The sequence below is a fragment of the Schistocerca nitens genome, chromosome 8 (genome assembly GCF_023898315.1).
Source record: "Schistocerca nitens isolate TAMUIC-IGC-003100 chromosome 8, iqSchNite1.1, whole genome shotgun sequence".
Classification (NCBI taxonomy): domain Eukaryota; kingdom Metazoa; phylum Arthropoda; class Insecta; order Orthoptera; family Acrididae; genus Schistocerca; species Schistocerca nitens.
In genome coordinates this window covers 419496927-419512426 of record NC_064621.1, presented here as the reverse complement: position 1 = coordinate 419512426, position 15500 = coordinate 419496927, and the positions used below count along the sequence as shown (strand labels likewise).

At 41.5% G+C, this 15500-nt stretch overlaps 1 protein-coding gene across 1 annotated transcript in view; it reads left to right on the top strand.

Annotated features, from left to right (window-relative positions):
• The window catches only part of LOC126199591 (arrestin domain-containing protein 17-like), a 189911-nt gene that overhangs the window by 148949 nt on the left and 25462 nt on the right, over positions 1 to 15500 (top strand). The window contains exon 8 of the mRNA XM_049936517.1: positions 8749 to 8943. Within this exon, the coding sequence (XP_049792474.1) occupies positions 8749 to 8943 (195 nt within the window). The remainder of the gene's footprint in view (positions 1 to 8748; positions 8944 to 15500) is intronic.

Here is a 15500-nt window from a genome sequence, read left to right as displayed (position 1 = left end):
TACGTAACATTTGATTTTACTTAGTTAACAATCCGATTATGTGTTGGCTTCGTATCTCCGTCGCAGAACTTCACATTATGCACTTCATCTTTAAATGCAAGCACACTTTGTTACTTCAGAATGGAAGTATATCAGACATCTTGCGTGGTTAGTTAACAGGGACGAAAGGGTCTTGACAGAAGTCTCAGTTTATTACAAAAATTGTCGTCTATTATTTTCAAGTTTAGATTTAGTTACTGGTATTGGCAAAAATTTCGGTAATTCATGACTCTTCATGGCTAGTCATCAATATGATATGATTAGATTAGATTAATTCATGTTTCATAGATCATGAATACAATATTTCGTAATGATGCAGAACGTGTCATTTTAATGAAAGAGTTCATTAGATACCATGTTCAATTTCTTTACAACAATTTTTTACTCTGTCTCTCTCATTCTTTTTTATTTTTATCTCTCTCTCTCTCTATCTATCTAACTATCTTTCTCTCTCTCTCTCTCTCTCTCTCTCTCTCTCTCTCTCTCTCTCTCTCTGTCACACACACACATTCTTTTTTTATTTTTATTTCTTTGTTGTGCACGACTATCGGCAAGGCACGAAAACGTCTGTGAATGAGTTTCTTAGTTTTGAGTACACTTACGAAAGAAATATAAAAACAACTATGAGAATTACTGATTTATGATGCTTATTTTGCAGTCAGTACTGAGTATTATTAGTAATTACGCTCCAGTCCCTAAACCTAGTTACAGAAATGCGAATCAGACGCATTATGAATTCCAGGCCGTAGCAGCTGAGACTTTGAGACACCAGCTATGGTCACTTCCCAGCCCGCTGTAGGATCACATCGCTTCGTCTTCTTCCTGCTGGTACTGTAACTGAGATTTGACAACATGGCAACGTATGTTTGGCAACTCTGTGATCGACGAGTTACTTCCTGGTGTGCACGGAATTAAGCCTCAAAGTTCACTTGATTTTACTGTGATTTCCATTGAATAATCTGAGTTATTATCGCTTGAGGTGTAACAAAAGATTGTAAATTTACGGTTTTCATCCCAGGAAAGTCGTTGCACGTGGAAATCGCAACTAAACTCGTCCTTTAAATAGCTGTTTACGAGTTCTAGCCACTATTGGTCTCGCAAGAGGAAGCAAAGACACATACTTGTTTACCAGCTCTGTGGTAACGTGCTGAACTGTGAAAAAGCGTCTGTTATGGTTCGCGGTTCCAGTCTCATTGACTGTAGCGTTTTTATTCCTTCTCTGAAAGAGCTACAGGCAGTCAGATCAAACATCGATAAGGAACTCGCAAAAAAATACTTTCGGCCTATAGTGGAAGGGTGAAAAACTTTCTGCTGCCGACAAGCAAATTTTGGGTTTCTAGGCATACATAAGTTTATTTATGAAATGCCACATTTGCGTACCTCTTGAGTATAACACAGCATACCAATTAAACACAGACCTAATCAAAATCTAAGTGAGTAGTATTTTACTAATTCGTGCCGATAGAGGCACGCAGTTTTATTAAAACAGACTTTCATCGTAAGTTTATCGTGGGCAGTTTTATTTCATTTTTTATAACACAGTTCACAATTTTCGTAAGGTTTCCTTCAGTTTTGTTAAAACCATTGTAAACATGAGAGAGAAATTAATCATCAACGATATATGCGAATTCTCTGATGTTATCTGTAACAGTCTGAAAATGCACATGCAGTTTATTGATTACATGCATGTAGAAAACTTGTTCTGAGTTAAAGCTGTCAAACAAGGTTTGAAGAAGAATAAAATGCCACTACCAGACGACAGCTAATGTAGATAATACTTTTCCGACGTATTTTGGCACGATGCGCTCTCCCCATACATAATACAAAAATTTCGAGATGCATCTACTGCCTGGCTGTCTATAAACCTGAAAAGAACAAAATGTCGCAGAAGTTAGCCTCTTTTCCACATGAGACTATTTTGGGTTGAGAAGTGAAGGGAATTATGTTACAATTTCCATTACATTGATAACTTCATCAGACAGTAGAACTGCGTTTTAAAAAATGTAGCAATGTATGTACTCGAACTCGCGACAACTTATCTACAGGTCGCGACACTTACCATTACGCTACTAACTGACGTATAGCCGCAACACCCTGAGAACTCAAAAACTACTCCTCCAGAACTTACGCATTCCACAGCGCAGTGAGATTATGCATATTGCCGGGTTTAGACTTCCGAGAGAGAAACAGTTACACCTTTTCTTTTTGCACTGCACGATGTTTTCAAAGAACAGATAGCGCAATAGAGTAGCTCAAGTGGAAAGGAACACTTCCTATTTCAATTTCTTCATCCTACACTGTTGGCAGTTCTGCGTAGGTGGCAGTTACGTGATTTTATTTAGGTGATTACAAAATAGAGTCGAATGTATGCACTGGGTAGCTGAGGCAGCTAGTTCATGGTGATTCGGTCAACCAAGTAAATGAATTTACTGAACATGCTGCAAATTACTACAGGGAGCCTGTGTGTCAGAATTCTCATCCAGTGTAACGCAACGGCGTTATGACAGAAAAACGAGCCACAGAGAAGAGGATTTGGTGGTCTGTTGGGCTGATTGTAGGTTGATATATGTACGGTCTCGGTTCGATTCCAACTTCGGTCAACGTTTTTAGATAGGGAGAGACAGATTCCATTCTCTTCTGGCTACACCAACTGAAGACAATAAAATGGTATTGTGGTCTGAAATTCACATTAAAAATGATATTCCTTCTCTATTAAGTAGACTTTAGAGTGAACCACAATAAAGTCTAGAGTGGCGACGTTTGGAAACTCTATCACCAGTAACCTTTCTTATATTAGTTATTTATTTCTAGTGACGAAACAAACGCCATGTAGGCTCAGAGGACACGTATTCCATCTTTTATCTGAGCTTCTGTATGTCGCTAAAATTGGTTCTGAACTGGGAATGCAACTCAGACCGCCCTTAACGCGGAATTTGATCCCTTCGTGAAAATACATTTCGGCTACAATTTGCTGTTTGTTCAAAACTGCAGATTCCTCAACATCTCCACATACTGCGCGTGAATGGGTTCGAATCCTGGCCCGGCACTAAAGATTTCATGATGTATTATTAAGCTCTAGCATGAGAACACCTATCGGCTGGTGGATAATAGTTTTGATTTTTATTATATTTTCATTAGTTGTCAGCACTAACGAAATGTGGCGTTTTTGACTTCCAGTGAGACACAGAACTATTTGCGAGATCACTGTAAGTTCAAGATGTTATTCCGAGCTGCTGGTGGAGAAATATTCGGTAGCTGACGTCTCTTTGTATGTAGTCAACAACGATATGTGTGGATCAATATTCCCAGTCAGCACTGAACTCTTCATCATATTATTTCTAGTTCAAACATGCTCACATGTCACTGCTGGTGCAATAAACCCATATTTAACGTTCGTTTTCTCTAGACTATAACAGCGATAGGTGCCGGGTTGGAGTCCTGGAAAGGAAAAAATTAATGTTTCGTCTCGTCATTTCAGTTACAACATCTAGCTACTCCCGAGAAAATCCGAAATGTCACAGTTAATTGTCCCTCGAAATCTACCCGATTAGGTTCTGGGTTCGAATCCCTGTCCAACACAAAGCCTTACCTCACGGCATTTCGAGTAAGTTACTTGTTAAGAAGCAATATTTAACATCTCTCGTCGTTCATTAACTGGGACAATAGCTGCTGGGTAGGAATTCGCGTCCGTTAAAAATGTTTGCGTTATGTAATTTAAAGTTGATTTTTGCTAACTGATACTGTCTAAAATCGAGGTATATCACTCTCTGTATGCCTAATCAGAAATGACTCTTAGTTTCCGTCAGTCACGAAATCTTTGCTTAGTCTGCATGACCTGGGTTTGAATCCATATGCAGAACGAGACGGTTCGTCGTGTCATTTGAAGTTCATACATATTCTCAACTAGCTGCTCGTGAATAACTTAAATTTTTAATGTCTTTTGTGTTAAATAATAAGTACGGTATGTTACTTTGAAGTGATCATGAATACGACGAACTTACTACGTGCATTACCTGTCTGACGTAGTAATGAGAGTGGTAACATTTCAGGTATGCCATTTATTGTAATAAATGTGAGCTTACAAGCCTTAAGGACAGTATTATCTGTGATAAGGTGTTCCCTGATATTTGTTGTATCATGGCATTACTTTACATCTTGAGTTATTGCGATACAGAGCAGTGTTTTCTAGTGGTGACTTGTTGGAACCAATTTCAATAGCCAAACGACTGTACCAAGGAGCGATTAGATGACCTGCTAGACAGCTGCGATATGTGGGTTGCATGCGAATCAGGCGAAATGCAATTCAGGTCGTTCGGATAATTTTGAGCATGACTGTACATATGTTAGCTATTTAATTTACATTTTTTGTCACTGTGCCTGTAGGTTATAAACAGTTCTGGTGGTTGGTATTTCCTATTAAGTAGTAATGTTTTGAACTGTACTTACAGGTTGCGTGGACAATTGCAACAGGAGTGTAATATGTAAGAAATTGTCCACGCAACCTATAAGTACAGTTCAAAACATTACTACTTAATAGGAAATATCAACCACCTGATCTGTTTATAACCTATAGGCACAGTGACAAAAAATGTAAATTAAATAGCTAACTTATGTACATATTCCAGGCCACTGATGATGCCTTGCAGAAAATAAAGGCGAAACGCGTATAGCACTAAAATTGTGTTTTATTCAGTTGTTGTCAGACGGTCCATAAGTAAAAATCATCAATATACCGTAATATTACACGCAACTGAGGAAGAAAGGACTAAAAAAGTTGAAGATGTCCCGTATATTTATTTTGAAACACCTTGTATTTCAGTATTTCTTGTGTGAAACTTTCTCCTATTGGCCGACCATTAGCTGCTAGTTTAATAACTTGTAAAAACTGAAAAGTTTAAGTACGTTTTACTGGTCATTTCAGTGTTATCACATTAATGGATTACATTTATAAGCAGGCTCGGATTATTAACTTGCAATCCAAGCCATTCAAAAATTAGGAAATTTAATTTAAGTGTGCTGTAACAGAGGTCTTAACTCAGTATATCTGTTTATTTGAGTCTTTCTACGACTCTTATTTATGAAGTGCTATAATATTTCCACCTGTCTTTATTTTCTTTTAGTAGCTTGATTTTAACAATAGCGAGGAAGCAAGAGACCAAGAATAATTAAACCTGCAAGTATAAGATGATGCTTTAGTACTGTGGGCGCACGACAGCAAGGTCTTTAGCGCCTGCAAATACAAGACGAAGCTAATGCTTGGTTCACAGTCACAATAGGAAGCAGTACGGCAAGTGGCCAGTTCAGTAAGAACAGACAACACCAGGGTGGGACCCATTACACACTGATCTCTACTTCCAGTACCTGTCATTTACTTTGCTTGAAATCGTATGAGTCTTCGTAAGATTAAAAGTTAAGTCGTTTGCTATTAACTGCACTGCGTGGCAAAAAAAGTAAAGCACCCAGAAGAGATCGTAGGATGTCGGTGTAACCTCGCACATGTACACACCATTGGTGGGTATGTAAATGATGAGAGTTGCAATTCTCTACGACAGGTATAACGGCCTCCTCACTGCATTAGTGTTTTTCGTGTTTAGTGCTGCTACCTGGCACGGTAGGGTATATAGGGAGCGTGAACAGCTTCAGATGTTGGGTGATCGCTGTGAAGGACTCTGAGATGCCATGTACTCGTGTGAGACAGAGTTATGAGAACCTGAATGTGTTTGATAGGGGGCTGATTGAGAGCGTCCACTTGACCGGCTGGTCGAATTGTGCAGTATCCAGATTTGTGGTGCGTTCGAATGTGACAGTGGGCCAACGTTGAACTTCATGGCTCGAAATTTAACACGAACATCAATACGATATGCTTTTAATAATTTCCACGACGAAACGCTGCCTCAAAACTTGGCATAAAACCCAAAGAGATTCTGGTCATATGTAAAGTACACCATCGGCAACGTGCGATCAATACCATCACTGTGCGATAACAATGGTAATGTCACTGACGACAGCGCCACTAAAGCATAATTACTGAACATGGTTTTCCGAAACTCCGTCACCAAATACACGATTTAAATATTCCAGAATTCGAATACAGAACAACTGCCAATATGAGTAACTTAGAAGTAAATCTTGTGAATTACTGCTAGCTCTTTATTCACACCAAGTAATGTATGCTATCGACAGGGGATTTCAAGTTGACCCCATATTTTTAGATTGCCAGAAGGCTTGTGACAAGTTTGCTCACAAGCGACTTCTAATCAAATTACATGCCTAGTGAGTATCGTGTCACCTGAGTGACAGGATTCGTGAATTCCTGCCAAAAAATCACAGTTCTTAGTAACTGACGGAAAGTCTTCGAGTAAAAAACATGTAATATCTGGCGTTCCCCAGGGAAATGTTACAGACCGTCTGCTGTTCCTGATCTACGTCAACGACATAAGAGATAATCTAAGCAGTTTTCTTAGATTGTTTACAGATGATTCTTCTTCTAAAGTTATCAAACGATCAAACCCAACAGTAAAATGATTTAAACAAAATGTCTACATGGTACGAAAGGTAACAATTGCCTCTAAATTATGAAAGTGTAAAGGCATCCTCATAAGTACTACAAGGAATTCGCTTCATTTGGTTACATGATAAATCACGCAAACGTAAAGGCTGTAAATTCAAGTAAACAATTTGGGGTTACAATTACGAATAACCGAAATTGGAACGATCAAAAAGAAAAGGTTATGGGGAAAGCAAACCAAGGACTTCAATTTATTGTCAGGACACTTAAAAAGTGCTACATGTCCACTAAAGTGACTGCTTACACCACGCTTGTCCGCCCTCTCCTGGAGTGTTGTTGTGCGATGTGGGTTCCTATCAGACTGGACCGAAAGAGTTCAAAGAAAGGCAGAGGAAAGAGAGTGCTACGAACATGGTATGCGACTTGGGGTAGCAATCATTAAAACAAAAGCGTTTTACGCTGTGGTAGGACTCTGTTCGTGAAATTTCAATCATCAACTTCCTCCTCCGATGACTGCGAAAATATTCCGTTGGCACCCCCCTCCCTACAGGCGGAGAAATGTTCATCATGATAAAATAAGATAAATCGGAGAAAGAAAGATTTAAGAGCTCGTTGAGCCGCGCGGCCTTCGAGAGTGGAACTGTAGAGAAATAGCTTTAAGGTGGTTAGATGAACCCTCTGCCAGACCCTTAATTGTGAATTGTAGTGTAATCATGTAGATGTAGATGGGAACGTGAAGGCAAGCATATTCGTCGTCAAAGTTCCGGTCGACTGCGACTGACCATCACAAAGGAGGACTGACATGTTTTACACCAATCACATCGTAGCCCCTTCACTACTTCACCTGCCTTCAAACAAAACGTGTTGGGCTGCCTGCAACATTCTCTGTAATACAACACTGTTGGTCAGAAATTAGCACCAACCGGATTAAGGAATTAATGTCGCTTGAATAGACTGCAGTTAACACCACAACGCAAACGGCTGCATTTAGAGTGATGCCATGGCCAGGAAGCATGGACTGGTGATAAATGGCGTCGGATTGTGTTTAGCAATGGATCGCGATTCTGCATTACCCCGTACGACCGCCGTCCCATTCTGCCAATGTTTTGGACAGGCACAGTGGTGTCACACCTGGCGTCATGGTGTGAGGAGTCATCAGGTATGGTTGGTTGGTTGATTTGGGGGAGGGACCAAACGGCAAGGTCATTGGTCACATCGGATTAGGGAAGGATGCGGAAGGAAGTCGGTCGCGCCCTTTCAAAGATACCATTCCGGCATTTGCCTGAAACATTTAGGGCAATCACGAGAAACCTAAATCAGGATGGCAGCACGCGAGTTTAGACTGTCGCCCTCCCGAATGCGCGTCCAACGTGCTAACCACTGCGCCACCTCACCCGGTCGTCAGATACGAGTTCGCTCATCACTAGTAGTGATAAGAGAACTTTGACAGCACAACAGTGTGTAACGGACATGCTGCGTTCTCATGCGACCATATCGTGGTGCCATTTTTCAAGAGGACAATGCTTGTTCACACAGAAACGTGCCTCTATAAACTGTTTTGATGTTGAGGTAATGCTGTGCTCAGCTAGATCCGGAGATCTAGCGTGCGTAAGATCATCTCGGACGTCAACTCCGTCTTAGTACCGTTATTCATGATATTAAGGACCACTTATAACACTTGTAGGCCAGCTTTCCTTAGGATAGGACATAACGTCTGTATGACACCCTTCTCAAACGAATCAGTGCATGCATCCAGGCTAAAGATGGTGCAACGTCATCCCTATTAGTGGGTTCACACTGCGAAGTTAGTTTTACTCGTAAATTTTGTAATCACTGAAGTACCATCGCATACCCTCCCAAACCACTGAAGTTTCATTTGAATATCTCTTCTTCTGGGTGCTTCTCTTTTGCTGTCAGGCAACGCAGCTGTGAGGCTGTTTCACTATTCTCCTAGTTGATGGATATGTTTGGACCCTTATAACAATACCTGTGTCATCAGTGAATATCATAGGTTTTCAGGATCCTTCCATTGTCCCAGGTAAAGCATTTTTGTAGGAGTGGGCCAAGCACAGCCCCTTGTGGAACACTATATTTAACAATTTCCCCACTCCGAAAATACTGGGCCAGTAGTGTTGAGTTGTTAACAGCTGTATGGGCGAATACATGGTGCAGGCCGTTCGGCACTGTGACTGTGTGTGCAGGTGGTGACGTACCTGTCGAGCCGCGGGCTGCGCAGCCACGTGGACGAGCGCGTGGTGGCCGAGGTGAGCCGCGGCGCCGTCGCCAGCGGTGACTCCGACGCGTGGCACGAGGTTCCGCTCACCGTGCCGCCGGTGCCGCCCTCCTCGCGCTTCACCAACTGCTGCAAGCTCATGGACATCGACTACCGCCTCGACGTGAGTGCCAGCCTTCCGTCTCTCTCCTGCAGCGTTCTGCGTGTGCAAACTATACACAGTGTGTAGTCGTGATGATCTCAGACCTTACATGAGACAAACAACATGTCACTATGTGGAAACCAACATCTCTACCGCCCTGTCAGCCTCGATCTCCACCTCTGAACTCATCCTCTGCCACGGCATCCATATACACTTGAACCGGCACCAGCTCCTTCCGTCTCAACTTCTTCTCTGTTGTCTAGCTCGAGTTCCTCACCCAGCTCCAATCCCACCCTCTTGCCGTTGTGGTTTTCATTCAGAAGACTGATTTGATGCAGCTCTCCATCCTACTCTGTCGTGTACCTACCTCTTCATATGTGCATAACTACCGCAACCTACATTCATTTGAACCTGTTTACCCCTAACAATCAATAATCCACAATTTGTATATGCCATGACCTTGGGAAAGTTTATGACTGTGTATAGCATATTGGTCTCCTTTTCCAACTCCAGACAGATTCACTTCGAATTATCTTCACCGTACTGTCCCCTTTCTGTCTCACCACCGACATTTTGTCACTATTGATACCAATTTCCATATATTCCATCCTACTGTGGGGGTTCCCCAAGGCTCTGTCCAATCTCTACTCCTTTATATCTTGTGCACAGCCATTCAGATCCATCAGCATGCTGATAACACCGCTTTCCTATGTCTCTATCCTACACTCTAGAAATCCCAAAGATTCCTGTTACTCAACTGTAACCAGTTTACGTCCTAATGTAACCACTATCTCTCAAGACAAATGCTCCCAAAACCAAGTAAATAATCAAACGCTGAATCACTCAAGAGTTTCTGTCCCCCTCAATTCTACCTAACCATTTATGACTGTTCTGTCCTACCAACCAAAACATCAAACAGCTCAAATCTCCGCTTTACCAGCGTCTAACATGCAAGTCTCACCTGCTAGCTGTCCAACAGAAATCTCACAATACACTAAACCCACTAGCTAGTAGACTGAGGGAACTGCATTCCTCCACTAACCTCCACACCAACGAAACATTGGTTTTTCTATTCTTATTTCTATACTTCACAAAATTTCTGTTACCTCAAATCCTAGAAAGCCTTGCATTCCGCCTGTTCGCAACTTTCTCCCGTGTGGATAGTAAACCGCATCAAATTCCCACCTCTCCTCATTGACACAGAACACCTCCATACATCTACACTGTCTGCAAACTTGACTCGATCAATCATATGGTTAATAGCGTGCTTCCGTGTGTTCTGTTATTGTTTTCATTTCATGCATTCCAACCAGTAGAAGCAGCGAGTGCACATAACAGCGAAACTCGCAGCACCACAAGAAGACAGCTGAGTTGATAGTCGAGATATTGTGTATAAAATGGAAACAACAACTTGGAAGAACACACGGAAGAACACTATCAATCAATCGCACCGAGAAAAACCTGAGATATAAAACCATATAGTTTCCCAATTTCCAACTCTGGTTTGCTGCTGCATCTATAACGACACTTTCCATCAATCCTACAACTCTGAACACTTCATAGACTCTCCCAATCAAAACTTCAACCAAATGCATCTTTCAGACAACGACATTCACCCAGATATTTATCAATCCTGTCAATTTCAACTCTTTCTTTCCTAACGCACCCAACATCAGGATTTCCCCCTCCAACCCTTCCTTTTCCACCTTTCCCTATCCCCTCCCTCTTCAAATTACTGCCATGCCCACACCCCAACTTCCGCTCCCTATCTGTTTCCTACCATCCACGTCCATTCCAACACCTAGCCTCATCTCCGGAGTTACAGTCCAACACACCATTATGGTTATATCCTAACCCTACAACACAACAGAACGCCCAACATTTCCCTCCCGTAAATATCCCTCCCCTACACGGGATCTTCAATTCCTAGTAGATATTCAGTGTTTCATTTTAAGATCGGCACCTGCCTGCACCATATTTTTATATACCTTTTTATTATTTTATCTTACCTTTAGCCTTTGTTTTTAATTGAAAGTGAAGAAAATCAACAGTTTCATTTTATTATTGCCATCGATAGAATCATCTTCTTCATCAGTTTAAAACTGTAATTATGTAGTTTGCCTTTTAACTGTATTGTTTAAACTTCATGCATATTTCGAACCTCTTCTTTGAAGAATGAGATACAAGTACCACCGAGAACACATCTCCCGCTCATATGAGACGAGGGAATGAAGCAACAACAAAGAAAAAATCACAGAAACTAACCTGTCGAACAGCATACTGATGAATACCCGTGGCAGCCGGCTAATGGAGAAAGCATTAAGTAACCTTAATTCATCGTTCTCAGTCAAGACTTCTTTATTGCAATCGTCAAGTCTCGAGCAGCCTCTATTTACATAGAAGAACATATCACTAATACTTCTTTCCTTAATTATTGGTTTTTTAAGGATACTAAAATTTTGCCAAGACTTTTTCGAGCCCAATAAATTAAATTATAGACTGATGCTAAGAGAGTGATATCACTACCGAGCAGATGAGATTAGCCTTTTGTTTCGTGTAAGTATTTGTATATAAACGTTCTGAAATTATTGATAAAAGTCTCATGAAGGTATAAGCAGACATGTATTGAGTATTATTTACATTATCTTTTCTTAGTCCACGATATGAACTTCGTAATTTCTTTTTATACAATCATCAATACTAGTAAAGGTTTTCCCAATGATGAAGCACAAAGATATGTTCCGAATCCTGCGTTGAAAAGGAAATATTTTGAATACAAAACACCTTACAAAGCGGGTACGAACATTTTTCTTCTGAGTATTTTGAAACTGTAGCATCTAATTTAGGAAGAAAAACTAAAGCAAGATGTGTTGCCAATTATTTCTTTTAATTTTCCTATGTCTTCTGCATCGGAGAGTGAAATGTAGAACGCCTTTTATTTGTACTTTTATCGATGTAATTCTAAACAAAATTGTTATGTAAAAAATTCAGTTGCTTAAACTTAAGAGTTTCAATCAATTTAAAACCACAATTATCTAAAGTTTGTTTCAGTTTGTACAAAAATCCATGATGGGCACCATGACAAGTGGTACTGAATAAGAGCTGCTACTATCAGAGGATTAAGAGCCACAAAACTGTGAGGAAAAATTAAGCAGCAGATGTTCGTAGCAAAATTCTCTTAATTTGTAATGGCAGTCAGTGTAGCAAGTCGGGACATACATTGGTCATGAGATCAGAAATTCGATGAACGACAAAATGTTAACACTATCTGATTTATTACAAGTTTTCTCAACAATCAGCATTTTTTATATATATCCTGCTTCTTGTATTAATATTGTTTCGGTATCTGCACTGGATAAATAATGATCATAAAATGTTAACGCCTATTTGTATAAAAACAGAACGTAATGGATCCGTATCACCACTGAAAGCAGCAAAAGAAAATTAAAATGGTCTTTTGACGATTCGTATGAAAACGAGTCTGATACTTTTTGTTCCATTCCTGTGTGAACGGTGAACCATTTGACGCACAGTGTACTAAAAAAGAGGAGTTCACTGAAGAACAGGTAATTCTGGCACTTGTGTAGGGACATACAGAAATGAACATAAACATAAAATTGCACAAATTGTTATGCTTTTTCATCTAGGTAGAGGATAAAACGGCAACGGGTACTCTCATATCGAGAATTAAGTAGAAATAACGTTGATTATATTTGTTAAAACTGCAATACTAGCACAGTAGGTCATTCAGGTGTTAAGCTCAGTTCTTGATTTCTGTTAAAAATGTGGAAACCCGTGATAGATCCACACTGTATAGCGTAAATGACAGCGACTCGGTCTTATTCCGTTCGTTATATGATTTCGTTGATTTCAAAGCTCAGCGCGGCAGAGAAAAAGGCTCACGCAGTCTGAATGTACAGGGCTGCAATTATAGAAACTATATGAAATAAAATCGTCATAACTTCTGAACGATTTGCGTTCGGACGTTCAAACTGCACGGTTGGCCGCGGGGCATGACGGAAATTAGTATGCGCATGCATGTTTTTTTTTAATTCTTTATTTAACAAAACCATTATAATTATACAAGTTAACCCACTTCCTTATTTCATTAGTGGGTCATAATACTTATACATTTATACTTAGTCGCAGCTAGTTTCAGTTTTTGTAAGTGAGCTACAGTTGATTTTTTTTTTTAACAAACAATGGGCATCTAATTTCTAGTACCTACAGTTTATATCTAATTCCCATATCTAATTACTATAGTCTGCAGCGTCACGTGTGTACCAGTGAAAGATATAAACCTACTTTTAAATTGCCTTGCTCTTCGAGCTAATCCCGAAGAGCGTGCCCCTGGCACTGGGCAGGCCTCGATGTTAAATTCGCTGCAGTTCCTAACGTAGTTTCCTAAAACTAAGTCCTACAAACTAACTTATCCTACGTCATTTCGGGTGTGTGTCACAATCGGTGGTGTTGATCCCTACTCCCCCTAATCCTGCGCGTGGCGGATTCCAACTGAGATGAAAAGTCGGCCAGTCAACGCACAGGCGGCATGGGAATAGGGCTCTTGGACGCATTCAGTGGTTGTTGTCTTGGTTCTTTAGTTTATCTCTCTTAAGTATTCAGTTAGAACTTTTCGCGATACCTAGTTAGCCAATGTGTTTAAGGTCTGAAAAGTTTCCTCTCGTCTAAGTAGTTGATATGTGTTGGGTAGTCTGTCTCGTAGTGTGTTCGCGACATCATTGAAGAGGGGGCATTCGTAAACTACATGTTCGGGTGTACCCTCCGGATCGCCACAGTCACACGCTGGTGCCCTCTTCCGAAATCGACATAAGTATGTCGGGTAGGTTCCATGGCCAGTGAGGAAATGGATCAGTCCTCGTGTGGGCTCAAAGTATTTCAATTCCAAGCGTTCCCTTACATCAGGTATCAACTGGAAAGTTCTGCGTCCAGCTTCTTCTACCTCCCAAGACTCCTGCCAGAGTTCCTCCCCTCTTTTCCTTATTTCCCTTTTATCCCCCACCCTAATACCCATGATGTCTGCAATCTTCTCATAATTTCCCTTTTTGGCCCAATAATACCAAGCCGCTTGTTCTCTTATTTTTATGTCCAGAGGGCAAAGCCCCATTATGACTAATAGGGCCCCCCCTGGAGATGTTCTGTAGGCTTCCACAGATCTTAATATCATGATTCTCTGGACCCTTCTCACTGCCATGGCGGGCACAACCCTCGTGAGCCTGTGCGCCCAGACTCCCGAGCCGTAACCCACAACTGAGGTTAGGATGCTATTGTGGTAGAGTTTAATTAGGTGTGGAGGGAGATGGAATCTTTTATGGCCTATGGAGATGAGGTTATTTAATATCTGGAGAGCTCTTTGGGTAACGGTATCAATGTGTTTCCCGAAGCTCCACCTCTCATCAATGATAACTCCTAGATAGCGTGTCTCACGTCGCCGGAGAACTGGTGAACCGTCAATTGTGACAGTCGGGTTTCTAATGAGATGTCCTTTTAGCAACAGGTAAGTGGATTTGCTGGGCGATATCGTCATTTTAGTCGTACGACACCACTGTTGGAGTTTGCCTATGGCTGTCTCTATTTTTGGTTCAATGTCTTCCCGGCTACGGCCGCCGACCAACAGGAGGAGGTCATCCGCGTAGGCTATCACCTCTAGCACCTCATCACTTTGTTGTAACCTGTCTAATAGTGGCTCCATGTGGATGTACCAGAAGAGGGGTCCTAAAACGGATCCTTGGGGACATCCTTTGGTAATTGTTCTTCTAATTCTATCGCTAGGGGATGATAACCAGACCTCCCGATCCTTACAATAGCTCCTCAGGCAACCGCATAGCGGCCCTGGACACTCTTTCTCCCGCAAGCAGGAGAAGAGCGAAGGCCACCACAGGTTGTCGAAGGCGCCACTGATGTCCACCATGATGCCAACTACGTATTTGTGCGGGGTCGAGCCGCAGACCTCAGCCGCCAGGGTGACTGCATCAGATGCCGACCGCCCCGGCCTGAAGCCGAACTGCCTGTTGCTCATCCCGCACAACACTCGGTTTGCCGCTAATCTGTCAGCTAGCAGTTTCTCCAGTATTTTTCCGAATAGATCCAGCAGGCAAATCGGCCTGTATGATTTACTTCCGCGGGGTCCTTGTCTGGTCCTTTCTTTATAATGACTACGTTTGCCGTTTTCCATTTCTTTGGGAACTTTCTTTGCCTAAGGCATTTATTGTAAAGATGAGTAAGTGGCGCAGTCAGCTGGGGCGCCAGGAACTGCACCACCTCCGCCAAAATGCCGTCTGGCCCAGGTGCTTTTCCTCTTTGCAATGATCTTATATGGGCTGCTACCTCCTCCTCGGTTTGGTTTACCGACTAAGCCCACTTTCATTTGGATGGGTTCGTCAATAAGCAAAATTGGCGAATTTGGGAACTGAGAATCCGCATTTCGCGATCGAGAAGTCTCTTCACACTCGACGGGTGACTGGGTGGTGTGCAATGTCAATCACTAAATAATCGGTGCGATATTCCTTCATAGCACAGTGATTACCGAACGGTAAGTGAAGGTTTTGGAAGATGATTTC